The following is a 22,806-nucleotide window of genomic DNA, read 5'->3' as shown; positions in this document are numbered from 1 at the left end:
GTTTGCCAACAATGTAACTCATTTTGAAGCACAGTTTAAAAGTGACGCGGCGAGGTTTGAAAAAAAAAAGCGCGGCAAAATGATGGTTGTCTGGGCGGGGCGAGAGGCGGGCGGGGCGGGGCGTGCCCGGGGCGCCGCCCCACTGTCTAACGCGTTGCCTGCGCAACACTGCACTCAAACCAATATGCTAAATTAAACAAATTATTCTTGTAATTTATATACTTAGTTATGAATATGACAGAGTATATAGCATCTTAGTAACCTTTAGTTCTTTTCAGTATTTTGTTCTTTTCGTTTTAGAATACATCTATGATATTCTACATCCATTACACAATACATTAATATGAATCAAATTTTCTATTAATATCACAAAATCACAAATTAAACAAGAATGTAACTAATTAATAATAATACATTGACAAATTATAAACTTTCAAACGACATTTCTCATATAAATTATTTATAGTCATGAGGTAATATGTGCACGACACATTCCTGAAATTAGGTAGGTAATCAGGAGATTACCTACCTAATAGTAGGTAAAATGAAATGTATGTACTTGTTGAGATGATAACTTTATTTGTATTACATATACTGACTAGGACAAAATTTTAAAAAGTCAGATTATAGTCGGGATAAATAGATGTAACGAACAAAACATTGTTTTTCATAATTAAATTTAAAATAGAACTAAGTAGGTACTTTTTTTTAAATATGAGCCACAAACCATAGCTATTGTGTACTTTACCATTTCACGCTATTCACTGATTAAGTATTATAAATTGAATCATTGAATAATGTATAATAGTATAGTATGAATATATTTCAATAAATTAAATTTATTTAGACATCATATGAAATGTCGGGATGGGATTGTCCCGAATCCCGACCATTTGGAAACTCTGTGCTAAGCAATAAGTGATACTTATTTTGAAGCAAATAAAAGTGAGACATTAGTATTATTGTAGTGCATGAGTACGGCACAACTAACGAAGATTATAGTACCTATATTACCTCTGAATATTTTTCTTATTTAAATCCATTTTCCATTTGTTGTTCTAAGCCTATCTATTTGACATTTTTTTTCTATGTATCATTATTTGCTATCAATATCATGAATTTTTCACTTTTCACGTTTACCAGACCGAAGAAAGAACTCATAACTCGGACAAAATTTAGTTCATTTATTTTAAGTAAAACATTTCCGAAACAGAACGTCGCGGGTTATTGTTTTCTTATAAATTTATTGTAAAAGATGGTGATAAGAACTATCAATCGGGAGATTTTCCACTTTAGGTATAGGGGAAGTTTATAAAATATTTATTTTTGATACATTTCCCTATAGAATTATGTCCGCTTGATTAATTATGTATATCTAAGTACCTAACTTAATTTGTGGCCCCAAAAACCATGCCTGAAAGTGCTTGCTCGGTTCAGTTGAACAGAAGACCTAGAAATGTTTTGAATCTCCCTGTATCATTACCAAACACAGTGCGTACACTCCGTGGCCGGCTATGCCATATTAGTCCGCGCCGCGACAGCCTTCGACTTTCAAATCCGCGTGAGTCACGCTAGGAGGCACCGCGTGACGTCATTTAACCTGCTCATTGGCTTCGGCTCGTTTGCAAACCAAACCCTGCCCCATCGCCCATCACATATTTTTCCAAGAAATCGCACTTTTTTATCAGTATCCGCTTTTTATTTTTAATCTGATGCGTTTTATCTAGACGTGCTTTATATTGTTTAACTTTCTGGGGATATTTTCTATAGTTATTTTTGTTTTAGGTTACCCTGCACCTAGTTCGAAGAAAAGGTGAGTGGATGTAAAGTAAGTAGACACCTAAGCAAGTGCAAGTGCAAGAGCAAAATAATGGATATAAATTAAAAAAGCCATCAACTAGATTACAGGTTTTATATGATACACTTTGGTCACACATTGTTTTGGTGGGCACCGTTTCCGGTTTAGTCTACTATGATAAAATTGTGTAATGGTGAGAATGGAAATGATACTGTACAAATGTACCAGTAGATCTATTAATGTAATAAATTTGTTATAAAAATGTAACAGCACAATTATTGCATGTGGATTAGGGCCTTCAACCGGGTGCAGGTGAATGACCACCAAACTGCGCCAATCCGCCATCTTGGATTCGTCACGGAGTGCGAGCATTATGTGTCTTCTCCCGACGAAATTCGCCAACATCTTTTTATTGTCAAATTGAAACACATCATAAATTTTGGTAGGCAACTACCAAGAATCTACAAAAAAAGAAAAAATACATGTTCAATAGTTACTCAATTCTTGGAAACGTTCTAAGAAACTGTGGAACTCTTGTAGAACCGTCCATAGGCAATTTGTTAATTATTTACGTCAAAACATAATTTTCTCAAGATGCTCAATATAGTTCAATTTTTCTCAAGATGCTCAATATAGTTCAATACTCATTTACTAATAATATAGTTTGCACGCGATAACTTATGTTAGTGTTAGTATTAGCAATAACTTCTAGAGTCACGTTACTTCATGTGGGCGATAGTTGGCGATCCGGACAATAAACCGTAAAATTCCCATACTTCAACCTTGAATACAATGGTGATAGACCTTTAATAAAGTTTTTATTACCATTTGATTCAAAGAGGGCTTCGCTTAGCAACAAGCAGGCGGCAAACCGTATCTAATGTAAATGCCTCTACTAAAGATCGTGCGCTCTACTGTAACTAGGCAGGAACAATTTTGGCGTGAAGTGGATTTTTATAACCTGTTTCAAAGTTTTATTATAGGTAGTTGTTACAAATCTATTAATGCAGGCTCTCAGTTCATAACTACAATACAATGAGAAACACGCCAGTCATTGGAAAAAACGTACGAAAATAAAGTCTACGAGTTAACATAACTAATATGTGTAAACCAAAACTTTAGCGTCACAAAATTTTTGGAATTAGCTGGCGATCAGAGTCAATATCATTGCTTACAACACAGCGCTGGTTGAAATACCAAAATATATTTAAAACATTTTTTTTGTACGTATGGGTTTGTATAGCATTCATTAGATAATAAAATCAATGCCATACAAATCTAACCTTTCTGTCGTCTTCGCGTGTCCTCGATTTCATTCGGGACTGAGACGCCTCGAAGCATGGGGTCTGCGTAAAAAACTCATAAAATAAATATACTACTAATATATGTAATTCATATGAGGACACCTTAATTTCTTTAAAATTACAAGTAAGCTGTTAATCACATTTAACAGGATGCCTTTGGAAATAAAATTAAGGTGTCACAAAATAAACAAGAAGTGAAACCACAAACTGCAAACCGAAAACACGTGTTCGTATTGTTCGTAACGACATGGAAGGCAATCAGCTCGGTTACATCTCGGGTAACGAGGGGCACTGGCACGTATGAAATGAAGCATGATCACAGATGATATAGCATGTAGGTGACATTCCAAGCCGGGGGAGAAACTAGTCGGACCGCATTCAGGCGAGCCCTTAACCGTCGCCGAGGCCGGGTACCGTTTGCTGCTGTTCTGGGTAGGGCTGTGAAATGTTCAAATTTTATATTTACTTAGAAAAGAGGACTTTTCTAAAAAGATAAAGAGAGATCCCTGGACTATATAGGATTCCTAGGTAGGAACTTAGGAATCCTATATAGTCCAGGGATCACTCTTTATCTGCATTTATAGCTAAAGAGATATTCTGACGTCCAGTCTAACGTCCATTGTCGAAAAAAATGTGCCACTTTTTCTTGCTTAAAATCTCTGAATTCCTGTAAATTTAGTTGTAATTCGAAGCAGTCACTCGGATAAGATTTTATTGACACATTACCTACTTTTACTTTCTAGTAATCTGTTGATTAGGTAGTTATTATAATTAATAATGATGATTTGTTATCATTAAATCCTATAATTTTATCTAGCTTGAAAATTCACCTGTGTTACTAAGGCCAGGCAAAAGAAGTTTGTCAACTTAGATTCATGTACATTTTCAATACATTTATTAGAATATTAACCAAGAAGATTGCAATTAGATATCAGCCCTGAATTACATGCCGACTAGGTACTACTATCCAATAGCGATCGATGGCATTGTAGTCTCTGGCACGATCAGTATGGCTGGAGTGTGAACACTGGCACGCAGCTCGACTTACGATCTTGTCTACAGTTTGAAGCTGAAGTTTTATTTGTAAAGAAAATAATCACTTCTGGTGCAGGCAATTTAAAGATATGAATTGTATGTTAACCTAATAATAATAATTTTTGTTTTAATTTATGATAGTTGCTTAGAAAGTACCTAGTGAATTTTAATCTGCATAGCGGGTGGAAGATGCAATTCCCACTCCCCCATAGCAAGTGGACAGATATTTTAAAAATGTATTGAATTTGTCCTCGAAGAACCTTGTATAATATAAGAAAAAATTGAATAAAAAAGTGAGTATTTATATATATAAGTCATTTTAGTAGCGGGACTCCATATATTTGGTTAATTGTTTTGATTTTTTAATTGAAATTATAATTTTTTAGACTGAAAATCAATAAAAATACCTTAGCGTTTCAAATTGAAATGACAAGTAGAGCGTGTACGTCATCAATTTCAACTCTAAATGATGTTCAATCATTCCTTGTCTAAAAATCAATATTTTTATAAGTATTAAAATTTTCGTCATGGAAAATATAAAATATCTTCATTTAAGTATCCATAACCACTATCCTCAACTTTGCAAATCGTCGTTTATATATGGGATTAAGAGTTTAACGACTTGTTAAGTAACGTTGTAATAACTCTATTTGGTTATAGATTGAGCTAACCGTTCGAGGGCCGGCAGTTACAATTGCCACAATAAATTAGTACTCCACTCCATTACTTATGGGATATGAACGACCGGCCTTGAGGAAAGCCGCGCCGACGACGCATCGACCACGAGTTTCCCATCGACACAAAATAACATATAGTGAAGACTAAGAAGAAGTAACTACATAGTGTGTTAAGTCCACACTGGCGTTATTTTTATATATTTGCTCTTAGCAATAGTGAAGACTCCTTGTGCATTGGAGTAGTAGTTTACTATACCTGCTATAGTGGAAAATAGTAAACTCATATTTTGCCTCTATCTAAATATGGTGTTTATAACGTTTCATTATCTACACTATTATTATAAAGAGGTAAGCGTTTGTGAGTTTGTGATTTTGTGAGTTTATACATTTCCCGCTCGTAATCCCACTCCCGCTTTCTGCAACGCGTGCCATCCCATTTTCCATGACGTTTTACGTCCCGGTTTTTTATTAACCACAAACGTAAATTAAGCATTTTTTGTATTTACTATTAATGTTATTTGCTACAAAAAGTAAGTGTGCCAATTTTCGGCTTTTTATCTTGAAAATTGTATTAAGTCCCATACAATCTTTCACCCCCCTTATGAAGGGGTGAGGGTTAATTTTCAGAAAAATCTGAAACACGTATTCATTACTTTATTGTAAACAACCAAAATCCAAATTTTCAAGTCACTAACTTCAACGGTGTAGAACTTTCATATTTACAGATTTCACCCCCTTCGGAGTAGAATTTCCAAAAATCCTTTCTTACCTACACTCACCTATATGCCAAATTTCAGCTTCAGCCCAGCAGTTTCGGGTGTATGTTTTCTGTCAGTCAGTCAATCAGTCACTACAAAGTAATCGGCTCCGTGGATTGTTATTTTAATTTTCCTACAGGACCCTCCTCATTTTCCGGGATGAAATATCTATAAGATGTTAACCCGGGATTCCGAGGAATTTTTGATTCATAATTAGTTTTTTAATTATCGTCCGGAAACCTGACCATTTACCGGGATGAAATGTATCTGATTTTCCTACAGGGCCCTCCTCATTTTCCGGGATGAAAAGTCTATAAAATGTTAACCCGGGATTCTAAGACATTTTTGATTCATAATTAGTATTTCAATTGTCCTACGAGAATCTGACCATTTACCGGGATGAAATGTATCTAAGTTGTTAACCCGGTATATAAGGTACCTACATACCAAATTTCAAGCAAATCGGTCCTGTAGATTTCGAGTGATGCGCCTTCAGACAGACAGACAGACAAAAATTTCCAAAACTATATTTTCGTCATCTATATCAGTAACTAAGTATATTCCATGAAGAATTTAAAAAAATATCCAATGTACAAATTTGACCTTTCTTCAATTTTATTATATGTATTGATGATGATATTGATGATGATTTATCCTGATAGAACTCAATCATCATCAGTATTTTAATAGAGTTGGAATAATACCCATGACATGTAAGTAAGTATATTGCTTTAAAAGTTAATAACGTTAAATTCAGTCTTTAAGCCAACTGAAGGGCCATCAAACGCCCTATTTTCTATATCTAGGTAGTATTTTAAACTAAGAAATTTAAAATTAAATCTTCATTTTTACAGACAATAATATTTAATGTCTATCTCGAATTTTCGATGATTATTAATGCTTATTTTTCCTCCTTACTTTCAAATGTTGCTAATTAACTCCGTAATAAATATGGGCAGAAAATTTAGTACAATATTATTATCGATATGGTTAAAGGATACAAAATTACACCGAACCTTAATAACAAGTTAAATAAAAACTGACAAAGAACCCCCGAACATGATTAATCTCGTTGTCTCGAGCCGTCATAATGATGCAATTCCCAAAGCCTGACTCACAGCAGTCGGACCAGCGACTATGATTCAGCGGCTGCAAACATTTCTCTGGTTTGTTGTAGGGCTGACCCTACTAAAGAAATCGATTGTAAAATAGATTGTAATGAGTGAGAGAGCCTATGTTACTCGGTTAATATGCAACCTGCAACCAATTTACGTGTGCTCTTGCTGCAATAAAAGGCTTGCAATTAGAATAAAACCTGAAATACCACATAGGGTACTTTTTATCTCGAAATTCCCTTTAGAGCGAAGCTCCGGGGCGCAGCTAATATTTAAATTTTTAAAACGTCTTATTATTATGGTATACTTTTGAATATCATATGGCCTTTTGGCCGTAAAGCATGTCAACCCTATTTGCATGGTACAGTCAACAGTACATCAACCTACCCAAATTAATTGCAAACTCGTCGCTATTATCGCGTCATAGAGTTTCATGTCCTCTAACTTGATGCGCTGTTGACTGTACTCACATTTATATTTCTGGATGTCGCTCATTATGTAGTCATCGAATGTGTTCTCGAAACTTTACGTAGAAATTAAACTGTTATTAACTAACCTCACTGTCTCGTAATGTAAGGGTAAAAAACTAGGGACAAAAATAATTTGAAAAAAGAAAAAATATTTTGGCTTCTTTTAGTCAAATAAAGCCCTTCCCCAATAAATATTTATCTTCAATATTTCCTATGCACGAGTACAGTCATAACCCACTTACAGTTTTAATAACTGTATAGAATAAAAATTATACCTATTGTATTCCCCGTTATTATAGAGGTACTTTAACAATGTTTAAGATTTATTTAACAAAAATAATAATACGGCTATTTACTTATTATGTGCAAGTTCCGTTAGAAAATAAAATTAATACTGTTTAGAGATAATAAAGCAGGGTGATAATTTATTCAATCATGAGGTTATGAAAATGAAATGATTCTGAAAAAATAGTTATTTTTAGTAATACATTATTTTTTGAAAAAATTATCCTGGAGATTCTTCTCGGTTCGGCAGGTTTCCTCACAATGTGTTCTAACGTATATATAGACGTATTCAGATTCGTTTATTTAATTCGAATTTCATCAGCCGTTTGCGGTAAATAGAAACTTTTTGTATTTGGAATAACATGCAGCAGTCGGCGTCTGCGCATCTCTCGCCGTCTTGTCGCGACGTCAACGGCCAGCCGGCCAGCCACCTACCGTGACCGTGTGCTTTCAGTTTAATTTCAAACAGTAATTATTTCCAGGCATACTGCTTAATTAGAAGTAAGTTAATTTCACGACGCTTTAAATCATTCCGTACCTCACCTCGGGATTTGATGATTTGATAAAAACGTACACCTATTAATCAACAATATTCTAGTCAGAAGACAGAAATATGAGCTAAATTATTTTGTTGAACATTTTGATAGATAAGTAAAACATGTACATTTTCTACTAATATATTGACTGTATGTGATATAAATTGGCAAAAACAAATTAACTGCAATATGAATCAAATAATAATGTAAAACCCCAAACGGAAAGATGAAACGGGCGCGTTAAATAAGTAGCATAAGTATCGTCACTAATAGAGCAACGGAAAATATTTTTTTCTTGAAATTCTCATAGGAAATACATGTTCTACCATAGATAATAATATAATTAAACTGCAGTAACCATAATAGATTAATTATAATCTAGTAGTATATTATACGTAGTATATTTACTTGCTTGAAGATGTAAATAAGCAAACGATTGTTTTTTCGATGTTTTTTTCTTCATTAGTATGGAAATGAAGGAATTTTAAACCAAACCAAAAAGGAAACGTCTCAGGAATTTCAAGTTGGATAAGCAAGTTCATAATAAAATGCTTCTGTATATGGATACTTTATTATACTGTGATAATTGGCTATAGATGAGGCAAGTACAAGAAGACCAGTGATCAGCGTTCAGACGGCCGACTAGACGCCGCGGTAGGGGAGGACAGGTGAGGGGCAGGCAGGGAGGGTAAGGCTGTGTTACGTCACGCCGCATCCGGGTTCGCGGCCGCAGCACGCGCCGCACTGGCAGCCTATATTGTCAGTTTTGTGGTCTATGCTTACTGACAACTTGCTGAATAGAAAATCCATGTTTAAAACCTTACATTTATAACAAATGGCAAGCAAGAATATTGTTATATTACATTCTTTGGCGTGTCATACAATTAACGAAAGTCAAATCAGTCGGCCAAAGAGAATAGGTGTGTTATTAGTGTAGTCAGCGACAGCACAGATTATATAATACCTTCAGTAGCGGCAGCAATAGTAAATGAAAACTAATAATTTATCGTACCTACTTAAAATATATACTTAGTAGCAATTAATTTATCTTGCAACCAAGTATTATCGCTTTTTTCTCACAATAATCTGTTGCTAGGCGGCCTGCGCCTGCGCCGCCCTCCCCGCGCTGCGCCGACACTCGGAAATTGTCTAAATTCTAGGTCAAGCCATTCGCCATCTCCCTCCCACAAACTCTCTATGCTGATGTCTACTGATTTGAAGATTTCAAGTTTTAATTCTAAAGTGACGTGTCCTCAACATTCGGTGCATCACCAGTAGAAAAGTCGAATATTTACTTTATGCCTTTGTTGGACAGCGTACATGTACCTATAGTCTTCTTTTTTCTGATGTCGTTTAGTAAAAAATTTAAACTAAAGACACTGCTTGACGAAAACAGTCAGGTACAATGAATTTACAAATAATAATCACTTTTATATACAAATATTTATTTATCGGAAGAAATAAACGCTTTGTATAATTTATGTGAGGACTTCTTATTAAGTTTCTCGATAAACTTTGGTAGGTACCTAACTAACTACCTAATAACAACCATAAAATATCAAATAAACTGCCGCGCGTTATGGTGTCTGCTCTCGCCGTTCAAAATAAATATTATAATGCTAAGTAAGGTGTAATTAGAGGAAATAATACTAAGCTCATTAGAGCGAGGCCTACTGAGTTTCTGTGGCCACTGGCCAGTTTCTGTAACATCATTACAACTAAATTTCCTAATGATCACGGGTATTTTTAAGTAATATTCAGCACTTGCACTCATTTGAAATATTTTTTCTTATAAATTGACCAGTGTTGAAATTTTAATAGGGAAATTGGAGAAAATACGAAACTTAACATTTGTTAATTTGTCAAATCTTAAATGTACCTTTAAAGGCAATGATATATAATACATTGAGATGATTGCAGCTCAATTCGTACAAATAAATTAAATATAAGTGTCATAAATATAAAGTTTCTATGGATGGATGAAGGCATTCTGTTTGTTACCTACTCTTTCAGTCTATTGGAGATATTTTTGATAGGTATAATTTCATTCATGGGTAGAATATAACCTAAGAGCATCACATGTAGTATGATAATCCCAAGGGAACGAAACTCCGGTCCGGGGTGCAGTTAGCAGATAAATATTTTTTTTTGTTTCAAAACAAGCCAAAAGCTAAAAGTATTGACTTTTCAAAGTGAAAAACTAAGGGTCCGTTGATGTCTTTATTGGAGACAAAATTGCGTGTGATTTTGTTTCTCCATTTAGTCCAACGTTATTGGATCGTATGAAATCATACACCTGACATGCCGGCAGCAGCTGATCAAACTTCAATTTGCGTTTTATGTTGTCGGTGACGTACGCGTGTAGTGAGGCGTTGATAGAAATAGCAACGAGTCTGGATTCTGCCTAAATAAATGATATTAACCCCGCGAGGACACTATCGGCATCGTAACAGTTTTAGTATTACGTAAAATGCATTCAGAGCAAACTCTACACAACACATTCCAGACAATGTGGTCTAAATTCTAATTTTTCTATAAAATATTTGTTTCTTTTTTATTTCTCTTGAAATTAGATTGCAAATTTGGAATTTTGGTTTTAGTTCTCAAGGTTTGAAATACTTATTTACAATTTTTTTATTTCATTCCAATCATCAGAAATGACATTTCTTAGTCCTCCCGATATAGGATAATTTTATGAAGATTAAGATTTGTGTATGTAGATATTCTATAGTTAGGCTATTTACTACTATCTGCAATTATAAAAGTTCGCTTAAAGTTAGTTCCTTCCAGCTTCCAGCTACACATGCAGCTCAGAGGATAAGGATATCTATTGCAAGTGCCTGATAATATGGTGTCCCAGAAATAAGGTCCAACTAGAAAAGTTAGGTACTGGTTACTCACCTCACATCTCGAACGAACTCCATAAGTACTCCACAACTCCTTGACTGATGACAACAGTCGGCGGTGTAGCGGCGTCTTGGCGATGGGATGGGATTTATCACAATAGGTACAAGAATTCAATGTACCAATATGGACTTCATAGATAAAGAGGTTGAATTTTTGCACGTTTAGCTAACAATTTGTGTGATTGTGTGTCATCGTTAAACACCATTCTCATTCTCAGCATGTTATTTTCATTCAAAGTAAGTTCAAAGTCCAAACACTTGTCGTTTCCACCGGCGATTACTTATTTTCTTTCTATACTCCTGCGCATGCTAATCTGTTGGTTCTATTACGAAACGAGTTTTCGGTGGCAAACTGCGAAATTCCTCTTTTAATGTCTATAGCCATGAATCTTGGCTGTGATCCAGCGCTGCATTTTTGCTAATACATCAAACCGGTTACCGAAAGTTGCGCACGTAACGGCACAGGCCGGCGAGAGGCGAGCGAGCTCGTGGGAAGAGCGAGATCCGGCTGTTCTACTTGTGACACGCCTTTCACCGCGCCAGCGCAAGGTCGTCGCGCGGCCGCGCCACTTTCTTTTATATAACTGCCATGCTCGCGGCACTCGTCAACCGAAATCGGAGGTGACGTCATGAGGTGATTCACCTACCGATGCTCGTGAGATTGTCGTGCATAATGGGACATTGGAAGAGAACACGCGTTAACTCAATCCTTCACGGGGCTAGCGATCCTGTGAGAGAAGACGGGAAGCAGCCCATTCATAGAAGTCGCACAAAATTTTTGTCCGTTTTGATATTGGTTATATCTGTTTGTTTCACATCATTGTTATCATGACTTGTGAGCGACAATAACCTCAATTACTCTCTCATAATCCTTCCTCATTTGCTATATAAATATCTTTGAGATCGTCATACAAGGCTAATAGGTACCTACTTGTTTACTTATATTTCTTGTTATCTAAGACCTTAATCTCACACTAGAATAGAACACTCCATTCCACACACCCTGGATGGTAGGCAACTAAGAGATAAAAAGTTTTGACAGCTGAAAGTAAATAACAGCATTCCCAAAGAAGGTTGAAGTATGACAGGTGGCCAGCAGACGTAAAACCATGAATAATCTTATATTAATGAAAGCGGGAACACACTCGTCGGGAAAAACTACATATAAGTAGGCACATATAAATGGTCCACATTAAAAATTAGAACACATAGGTATATCCAAAGTCGTGGCTCATACCACTACTAACACGTCTCCACATGACATACGCAGAGCGATGGCCGTTTAGGTTGCATGTTTTTGTGTAAATTACTACCTAAATAAAATAATAATAATAATATACTTCTTCCCAAGTTTTACAACACCCATGGGTACTTACTGAGATACTTTGATATAGAGAAGTCCGGAGTGAATGAACGGCGGTGGTCGGTAGAAAGTGATAGCTGGTACATCCGGCAGGTAGATGCCGGAACTTCTGTCTCACGGCATGCGGTTACATCACCGCGGTGACCGTCAACGCCCGTTCTAAATGTCGCTAATCTTGCATAATTTGTATGACGTAGGTATACCTACTCGACTACTCGTGCATATCTGTTGCCTGGAAGATGAAAATATTATTCATTTTAGTAACAGGTTGGTCTTACTCAACTTACATAAGTGCAGTTTGGTACCGATCTTATACAGACCATTTGGTCAGTATATTGATACTGGCTGTACTAGGTGTATAGCTAACTTTTATTGTTAATCACTTGGAAATAGAATTTTGTTTGTGGATACATTTACTTATCCTTTTCCATACAAAAATATTATAATGCGGAAGTCTATCTATCACGTTCTCAGGGCTAAACGACTGGGGCGATTTCGATGAAAGTTACAAAAAATTGATACAAAAAGACCAGCATCAGAAAATGATTCCTTTTACGTCACAGATTTTTAAATAGAATACCATTATGTACATATGTTTGTATATGTATGCAATTGGTCAAAATGACGGGAAATAATTCAAGCGAGAGAAGAAGTGGAAGCGGGATTGATTCGATTTCTATCGAATATATATACACCTGTCATGCCATCAATGACAAATTTTAATTATAATTATATTATTTTAACAATTAAGGTATAAATTCATATATCAAATAATAATAATTAATTTCTGAAATTCATTCTTATATAACTCTAATATTTTAATAGTAATAGTTACTAAATCTTGTAATATTATTGTAATCATAATAATAACTAACACTCGCCTGTTTACTTGAGAGTTGTGTTAACCTATAATTGGGGTGCATGCTAGCACATAAGTTGAATGTTACTTGTAAGTTTTGTTCATGTAACTTGTTGGTGTACCTAAATAAATAAATAAGTGTAAATTCGGAGTACCTACTAATTCCATGGAAATACACGAGCTTTTTGTAAAGACCTACTTATTCGAACGAGAGACAAAAATCTCGTGTCTCTACCCATGGAATTAGTACGTACTTGTATGAAGTACTTATTAAATCCATGTACTACCTATTATTCTTTTGCCTTTCACACTCTATAGATTTGACGTTAATATCAGTTGTCTGTCAATGTCAACCTCCAAATCAAATTCGCACCAAGCATCCCCACCCACCAGGAACAGCAGCAAAGCGTGTGTGTACCTGTTTTTGGATAATTTTGTGGCATTTTATTAAAAACGAGAGATCTATCTGTGATAACATAAACTAAAATCAATTAGGTACATTAAGTTGCAAGAACCGCAATATCAGGGTTACATAAATAAGTCCTAATAATTATGATTGAAAAAGCTTCGTGGTCGAGTTGACCTCGCCAAGTTTGTATTTACGGCAGCACGTATGTCGTCATAGCGTTTTTATAGTAAATATGGAGCCTTCAGTGAGCCCCAAGAAGAAATTGAAAAGTTTAGACGCCATTTCGAATTCAAAAACATCAATCACGTAAGTATAGCATTTGTTATGTGGCAATAATATGATAACTGGCAAGAGTAAAATAACGTGCAAATATCATCAATTCAACACTTATTTGCAGCTGTTCCAATGTGCCAGAAGCTTTGTTTGATGCAACGGAATCTAAGAAGCACTTCACGAAATTTGGACGAGTACACAAAATAAGACTATTTCCAAAACGACGAATGTGTATAATAGAGTATGACCAGCCAACTTCTGCTGAGCGAGCCTTACTTAATGCTGGTGCCTTTGAAGGGGCTATGTTTGATGTTACTAGGACCAAAGCAAGAATGTATGTAAAAATTTAAATTACATTACAAATATTTCCCGAAAAATGTAATTATATGGAAAAAAGATATAAAACATATAATTTATTGCAGAAGGAAGAAAAGTAAGAAGGATGATGACCCTGACTGGGTCCCGGACTCTGATTTAGAGGAAGAATTGGCTGCTATGAGTGGAGGACCAACACACAGGGTTCCACGGCAAAAACGTAAGTTCCAAATGTCAATTTAATTCCTGTATTATATTACATTCCTGCAAAGCTGTTTGCTATTATCCAATAGATGCCTACTGTTTGAGGTTAGAGGCAAATGGTTTATCGTCAAAAGTTGAATTTAGAAAATTTAGACACACAATTTTTTTTTTCAGCCATGGAAGTTGAACTGCCAGAAGTCAAGATATCTAAACCCACAAGATTAGCTAAACAGTCTCCTATTCGGAAAAAAGTTCCTGTAAGAGAAAAGGTTACAATGTAAGTCAAATTTTCTTGTAAATTCCATTACCAACTTTATAAAATGAATACATAGATTTTTCCATATTACAAAGTAGTATTAAAAAATTTAACAATTATTTCAGCACCCAACCCACAAGTGGGGTTGAATCACCAGTAACTGTATCAGTAGTGCAGACCACTATGAATACAATGGAGGCGGCAGCAGAGCTACATCAGCTTCGGTCTAGGGTGTCCTTGACGCCAGATGAGCAGTGGAGGACTCTGGATGCTAGAGACAGGTAAGTTTTAAATTGCAACATTGGTGTCTATAAATTTTATTACAATTTTGACAACTTCCCAACTTCATAAATCTTTTGTAAATCAAACTATGCTTGCCAATGTGAAGTTGCCCTTTCGTGGGCTGCTACTGCATATTATTGTAATTTTGTAAAAAAATTTTGTGATTAGATTTTTTTGCGCGCCTTCAATATGGTGTTGAAGGTGCATGGAGTATTTTCAATATGTTTATGGGAGTTCACCCAAACAAGTTTCTCAAGTAATTTATAGAGGGCGCGTGCACGCACTGTACAGGGGATGTACAGTGTGTAGTGCAGTATTTTGCCATTAGTTGACCGGACTACTTTTCGACTATAGAATATTGAGAGCGTGGGGCGGCACTGGGTCCCGCGTCAAGGTGGGCGGCGCCACCATCGGTACCTGCCCTGATATGTGTCCAGAAAAGGAATTGCTCCACAGACAAGCAGAACATCAGGTAAACAATTATTTGCTTTTGTATTTTTCATAACGAGAAAACTATTTTGTATAATCTGAATATTAAAGGAAAAAGGATGAATTTTTTACATGTTTTTAAAAATAGGTATAAAGCAAACTTGGGTGAAAATAAAGTAATTCTATAAACTCTTCTGATTGCCTTTCATATGTGTAGAAAATATAGTTAATTTGAAATAATTTTTTCAGGTACTTATTCTCGAAACAGTGGTAGACTCGGACGGACAAATGGAGCCATGGCGAGCGGTGAAGCAGTACAGCCGAAGCTCTGCTGACCAGGAGATGCCATTGTGCTATGAACTGAGGCCTGCGTCTGTTCTCATGCGGACTTGCTCCTATTTGTTGTATGAGATTGTGGATACTAAACGACAGGTAAAGATTTAAATTACTTATACAGTTTAAATGCATCTAATCAACCTTCGTTTATACAGTTAAATTTCGAACGCCAGTAGTATTTTTACGTCTTTTATATTTTGTGATAACTCAGACAGCATTATGGAAATTTAATTCTTACTTTGTAATTGAATTTCAGGTCACACTATCAGACTGGTTCCATTTCATGTGGGACAGGCTTCGTAGCATACGAAAGGACATCACTCAGCAAGCATTGTGTTGTGCTGGTATGTACCAATTAAATAATAGAAATCAAATTGAGATGAAAATGTTCAGGACTTTAGAGGGAATTATTTCATCTCATTTTTTTAATTTAGTTTTAAAAACGCATGTGACTATGTCCTTACATATTATGAAACAAAGTCCTCTGCCGCGTCTGTCTGTCTGTTTGCGATAAACTACTGCACGGATTTTCATGCGGTTTTCACCAATAGCTGGTGTGGTCATGATCTCATAAAGATCCATGAACAGGAAATCATGGTGTATTTTATTGTTTGAAAAATTTAATCCACAATACACTGAACTTCTCAATATATTGAATACTAGCTGTCAGTTCCGGCTTCGCTCGGGTAAAATCATAATAAATTATACACCTAAACCTCCCTCGGGAATCACACTATCTATTGGTGGAAACTGCATCTTAGCCATGTTTGCAACAAACATACGTTCAGCCATTAGGAAACCGTCTTCTCTTTTCTAGCAGATGATAAAATGCCAATCACTTTGGTTATACCCATTCACACACAGTCACCCTTAAATTTTAAATTTAATTTTTGTATAATATACATATGTTGAATTATTTGTAGAATCGATAAAGCTGGTGGAGATGTGCGCCCGGTTCCACGCGCACTGCGGCGCGCGGCTGGCGGGGCTGCAGCACTCGCAGTTCGACCCGAAGCTCAACACCGACAACCTGGCCAAGTGTCTGCAGACCCTCAAGCACATGTACGCCGACGTCGGGCCCGAGCACAAGCCCAGCGAGGCCGAGTTCCGGGGATACATCGCGCTGCTCAACTTGGGCGATGCCAACTTTTGGTGGGAGGTCAGTTGTGCGACTATTAAGATTGCTGTTTTCGGATTCAGGCATTTGATTTGATGATTCAGTATTGATTTATTTCTTTTAGTATATCTACAATAATATTTTCAAGAGGAACTGTGTATGTGTAGATAGGAAATTGTTTAACAAGTAAGGGTATTGTTGTTTATCCAACGGAAGCAAAACCGTGGATTTTGCTAGTATTTTACAATTTGTTAAAAAATGTTTCATTGTTACAGATAAAACAACTGCCAGAAAATATCCAAAAATCCGAGGCTATAGTTTTTGCGATCAAAGTATTCAACGCCATAGACAATAATAATTATGTCAGGTTTTTCAAATTAGTGCATCAAAAGGCCACATATCTGCAGGCGTGTATTCTGTTGCGATATTTCAATGATGTCCGCGCGAGGGCTTTAGCTAGGATCGTCAAGGCTTACGCGCCCCGCGGAGGCTCCCGGTTCCCCGCTGAAGATTTGATGAATGCACTGGCTTTCGAGTCTGTTGAAAGTATGAAATCTTTTATCAATCACTATGGATTAAGATTCGCTAAGGTAGAAGACACTGAACTCACAGTAATACTAGATAGAAATCAATTCCTAGAAGACAGCGATCCTTACCCTATAGCAAGGGCGATAAACTTAATAGAGTCGAAACGAAATAGTTCTGTGGCTGAAGTAATTGCAGGTGGAAAACTGCCACCACCAAATTATAGATCTCACAACCGTTACTCCAGCTTCAATAGGGATGGAAGATTAAAAGAAACAGCTCTGATTGCCGAAGATCTAGCATATAACACAGTAAATGATAGTAATAGGGACATTGAATCATTAAAAACAGAAATTCAGAGATTATCACAGGGCGGTAGAATATATGGAGTGATTGAAAATAAAACAAATAATAATACAATTAATAACATCTGGTCAAAACCAGAGATGAAAGTTGTCAAACCTGAACCCGAAATAAGTGTGAACATCGTTAAAACTGAATACCTATTTCAACCTGCAATTCCCGTAGCGCCGAAAGAAATTTTGGATAAATCACCTGAGAAAGTAATGACTCTTAAAGATAAAAGCAAATTTGTATTTTCAAAGCCTCAAGAACCAGCCGCACTTCATGTAACTAAATCGAATTCGGTATTCAGTAATGCCAATTCAGATAAGAACAATATTTTTGGTGTTTTAAAATCAAAGAGTGAAGGTGCTACTGCTATTTTTGATAAACCAAAAATGGAAAGGAATAATGATAGCTCATCGAATATTTTTTCCAAAGGTGGTGAAGGCATTGTAAAACCAGACAGTACTGCTAATAGTGGTAATATATTTACAAAACCAGTAGATTTCGGAACAACCAATCCATCAAATATATTTTCTGGCTTTGACAAAAAAAGTGATCCTCAAGCAATCTTCAATGAGCCAATTAGTGGTGATGGTACTAATTTTGGTCAAAATGCTTCTAATAAATTGTCACCCGGAACTTTGTTTAAAAATGCATGCAATACTGTTAATGGATCAGAACCCAAGGCTTATTCTATATTTCATACGAAAAATAAAGAAAATTCTGTTGCTGCTGATATATTTAAATCGGTGAACCAGAATAAATTTGGTAGCGTGTACGATTTTGATCCTTATCAGCAAACAGAAGAACAAATGGAAAATGATAAAAAACAGAAAGAAGAGGAGATAATGATACAAGAAAAGTTACGGAAAGAAGCGGAGAGAAAAGAAGAAGAAAGAAAAGATGAGTTGCGACGTCAAGAAGAATTACGCAGACAACAGGAAGAAATGAAGCGCCAAGAAGAAAAACGTCGTAAAGAGGAAGAAAGAAAACGTGAAGAACTTAAAGTATTGGCAGAAGAAAAGAGAAAGGCTGAGTTAAAACGAAGGGAAGAGGAAGATCAGAGGTACCGGATGAGAGTGGATAAAGAATCATCAGAATTAGTTGAAGAACTTGTTGATGAAATAAAGGAAGAAGACGCCACTAGTATTTTAAGAGAAGAATTTGATATATTCCAAGAATTAATGTCATTTTCTGAAAATCTTTCTGAAGAAATTGTTACGGAATTATGTAATGAAATATGTCAGTCTGAAATGATGGCAGAAAAATATTGGACTGAAAAAGTAATGAAAAAATGGTTTAATGTTTGGAAAAATCAGTTAATGAGGAATTATAAAAGAAGATGTTTTCTAGAAAATACTCCAGTGTGGCTGACTGATAAAACACCGATAGAAGAAGCCGCACATCTAAGACGTTTTGTAGAACAATCTGCTTTGAAAAACATGAATGCATTTCACCAAGGATATAGGTTTACTGGTCAATTAAAATTATATCCTTCTCCTGAGGCATATAATGTAATGGAAATAATCAAATCTCCTCTCCTAAAACGAATGAAATACATTAATTACCCATATGATAAATGTTTCTTTTGGAAAGTTACTCTAGTAGCGCCAAGAACTGATAAATGGATGTGTAAAAAGATAGATACAGTAAAATGGATTCTAGACGCCTTTTGTGACGGCAGGAAACACGACGCTTCTGATAGTTTAATACATGTCAAAAAACAGTCTTGGAATAATCTGATAGACTTTGCTATAGCTATTAGTTTGATATGGCAAAAACGGCATAATGTTGAAGCCATAGAAGGTACAAATGGTTTCCTATTTTACTTCACAGAGTTTGATAAAAATTGTGCGGACACCATTATGGATACTATGAAGCATAAGTATTCACATCAAATTGTACCAGTAGCCATAATTTTACCAAAAATGAGTGATGATACAATCCTGAAATCCATAGAATGTATTTTGTCAAAACTTTTGAATGATAAAATTATATCAACATTTAAGATATATAATATTGAGCCTCAGAATATTGTAAATTCTTTGAATTCATGTACAAAGAGTTCATTAAAATGGATTGCAAAAATGTATCCTCAAGTTCCAAACCTAGAAGTAGATTTATTGAAATCATTTTGTCAGCGGTATTTAGGAAATGAAATATGGTGTAGATTGAAGTCGGAAAGAGATGTTAGGGTTAGTACTATCCTAAAGGATATAAGAAGACTTGTTAAATGTTATAATATTGCTGTTGAACAGTTGATTGAAGTCGTCACTAATGAAGATTTATTCAATTATCCTCCATTTCCATTGGAATTCAAAGAATTTTTAGACATTACATCTCCATATCCCAAACCTTACGAGTTTATACCAAGCAGTGCAAGAAATACGGAAAACACATCTGCTGTGAGAGAAATGATGAAACAATTGAGGCTACCAGATCCAACAACAGATTTCAAAGCAATAGATGTCCCCACATTGCAACAACAAATAAGAAAATATTGCAAGCAAATAGGCTGGTTTAAAGATCCAGAAGAAGTTGTATGTAAGATAGTTGCAGTCTTACCAAATCAATTTTCTGATTTAGATATGCCATGTGAAGAATTCACTGAACATTTTGTTAATTATAATCTAGTAGATTTCTTGAATATTATTGTTTATGAGAAAATCAATCGGCTTAATGACTTTGGCAATAGGTTTGTAATTTATGAGCCATCAGTGTTACAGGAATATAGAAATTGTCATTGGGTCTATGAGACTGACGTGATATCAAGAATTAAACATAGAGCTATAGAATATGAAGACGATATAGATTATTATTTAAAAGCAAAAAGGCGCAAGATTACTTTGGCTTCTATGGAATACATATTGGAGGATAAAGATGCTACAATGGTTGAAGAAAATATTAAAAATCATGAAGAGAGTATATCAAAATATAATGATTGTGAACAAGCTGTCAAACAGCTTGAAGAAAAATTGGAAGAAGAAAAGCAAAAATCTATACAGCTAGAGAAATTGTTAAGATTAGCACTTTCAGATGAAAAGAAATGAATTGATATTTTTTGTGTATTTGGAACTACCAAATATTTTTTGCCAAGTTAGAATAAAATGAATTTTAATTTGTAGAAGTTCTTTTATTTATTTTTCTCATATTAATAGACCTCAACCATAAAGTAAAAAGTTTATGTTTACAAATGGGACTTTTGGCAGCCATACATATTTTCTGCTTTAAATAATCTTAAATAACCTATTTTACAGACCTATTCCACCAAAGATGTGCACTGTGCAGTGCTTTGTTGCTATGGATGGTTTCGAATATACCAATCACTGTAGCACTGGTGTAAAACTGATGAATATCTATTTTTCAAAATCACTAGAAGGTTCTACAACATTCAAACATGCATCAACCAGTTCTGTGAATATGGGCTCCTGCATATATTCTTGAATCAATTCATCAGGATGTGGTGACTTGTCAAGTTGTTCCAATATTTCTCGAACATGTAGGTTCTCTAAACATTTCTTGACCTCTTGAGATTTCTCTGAAATAACAATTTTGGTTCATATTAAGTATTAAATATTTTAAGTTATTTTACATTGGGAAAACAAAAGGATAGTGCTGGAACAGCTCCTAAAGGATAATAATACACACCTAATAATTCTAATTTTTCTGGTGAAACTGTGTCCTCTGTAGGATAGTCATAGGTAATGTGTGTTTCAACAGAACTTGGCTCTGGTGCGGGAGGAGCACTACATGGACTCTGCTTATGTTCTTTACAGCAAGCAACAGAACAGCTGAAATTTAAAATGTTATTTAAAGAATTGTTTCAATTTAAGAATTCAATTTTTATATATTTGAGGCATTTGGGGTTGATTGGGGCTGTGTCAGCCCATTAATTAGGTATATAAAGCCATCACCAAAATCACTAAGGCAACCAGCTGGCATATATTTCGCCCAGAGAAATAAGCATTGCTAATTTGCCAATGAATGTGGTAATGCTGTCAGCCATCAGGGTGCATTATCTCAGGGCAATGAACTGCAGCGACTGGCATTTTTGTGAGTATATGTATATAATTCATACCCCTTAATTTTTATGTAGTTTGTTATTTTTAATTAGTATTACTTTCAATTAAAATTATGAATTGTTATTTCAAAATGATTTTAATTTTAGATAGGTAATGTAGTAATTTAAAATTGATGTGATTTCAGAGTTTATTTCCATGAATGTATATTTAAATCTTGGACATACATTCTTTTGCTCAAGTAGTAACCGGGAAAACACTCAGATTAAGATTAGAGATGACAGATTATTATTATGGTAAGTATATGATATGCATGTAATGCACCCAGGATGGGATTGATTGAGGAAATTCCACAGTATTCCTAATTTTGTGAACAAGACCTTTTTGTCACGTATTTATTCATTTAGTAGGTAGGTACACTAATGCCTAGTGGATATTTCTTTGTTAAATAGTCTGAAAAGTTAAGCATGAATAGAAATGGCAATTACTATGGTTTGCAGCATGTTGGACATTTATATTTTGGTTCTCCACCACATTGTATGCAAATTGTCATGTTTCGTGTGTATTTAGATTTAGTATTAGTAGTATTTAGACGTAGTTCCTCTAAATCTTGCTTTTCAATAATTTTGTTTGTACCACTATTACTATAGTAGGAATTTTATTTCTAGGTTATATTTCTATTATGATTTGCTAATGTCAACGTCAGATGTAAAAAAATAAGCGTGTCAAAGCCAAAACCTGCAAAATAAGAGTATTACTGCGCATTTATCCCGCCAGAGTACAGCACAGGTACACAAAAGCTTTGCCGCCTTTTGCAATGTCGATTAAAACGTTTATTTTAGAGTACTTTATTAATTCTTTCATTATGTAAGCATACGTTTGTGAAGATATACAACAATGTAGCATATTCAGGTGCCGATATATTGGGAAACATCGTTTTCCATAAGATAAAAAAGCTTCGAAAACTATGGGATACGCCTCACGCTGTAAAAATTTCGAGCCAGTAAACAGTCGAAAGGAAGCTCGGAACACTTCATACGTCAGTCAAAATCAAGTTTATAAGTTTATATCAGTTTATGACCACAGTTGACCAAATAATGCAGAACGTAACCTAAAATAGTGTTATTATTTTCAGGATAATCCACTAAACCCTTCCTTTTTCCTTTAACTTCCTTCTAACAATCCTA

The 22,806-nt window shown here is 35.2% G+C and overlaps 2 protein-coding genes and 1 long non-coding RNA gene across 3 annotated transcripts; 1 reads left to right on the top strand and 2 right to left on the bottom strand.

Annotated features, from left to right (window-relative positions):
• Positions 1-1,179: 1,179 nt before the first annotated feature.
• Positions 1,180-12,926, bottom strand: LOC128674621 (uncharacterized). Its single transcript, XR_008405185.1, has 3 exons — positions 12,828-12,926; positions 12,261-12,479; positions 1,180-2,259 (listed from the first exon to the last, which is right to left on the bottom strand). It is a non-coding gene; the product is annotated as an uncharacterized LOC128674621 (long non-coding RNA).
• A 543-nt stretch (positions 12,927-13,469) lies between these two features.
• xmas lies at positions 13,470-20,727 on the top strand. Its single transcript, XM_053753674.2, has 10 exons — positions 13,470-13,821; positions 13,913-14,122; positions 14,211-14,323; positions 14,482-14,584; positions 14,689-14,844; positions 15,200-15,317; positions 15,524-15,706; positions 15,867-15,954; positions 16,534-16,769; positions 17,003-20,727. The coding sequence occupies exons 1-10, from the start codon at positions 13,748-13,750 to the stop codon at positions 20,648-20,650; spliced, it is 4,929 nt and encodes a 1,642-aa protein (XP_053609649.1). The 5' UTR covers positions 13,470-13,747; the 3' UTR covers positions 20,651-20,727.
• An 85-nt stretch (positions 20,728-20,812) lies between these two features.
• On the bottom strand, positions 20,813-22,306 carry LOC128674781 (uncharacterized protein). Its single transcript, XM_053753675.2, has 3 exons — positions 22,108-22,306; positions 21,249-21,391; positions 20,813-21,138 (listed from the first exon to the last, which is right to left on the bottom strand). The coding sequence occupies exons 1-3, from the start codon at positions 22,170-22,172 to the stop codon at positions 20,957-20,959; spliced, it is 390 nt and encodes a 129-aa protein (XP_053609650.1). The 5' UTR covers positions 22,173-22,306; the 3' UTR covers positions 20,813-20,956.
• Positions 22,307-22,806: the final 500 nt, after the last annotated feature.

The sequence above is a fragment of the Plodia interpunctella genome, chromosome 13, assembly GCF_027563975.2.
Source record: "Plodia interpunctella isolate USDA-ARS_2022_Savannah chromosome 13, ilPloInte3.2, whole genome shotgun sequence".
Taxonomy (NCBI): domain Eukaryota; kingdom Metazoa; phylum Arthropoda; class Insecta; order Lepidoptera; family Pyralidae; genus Plodia; species Plodia interpunctella.
The sequence above is the reverse complement of the archived record's forward strand: the minus strand, read 5'-3'. Positions and strand labels throughout refer to the sequence as shown.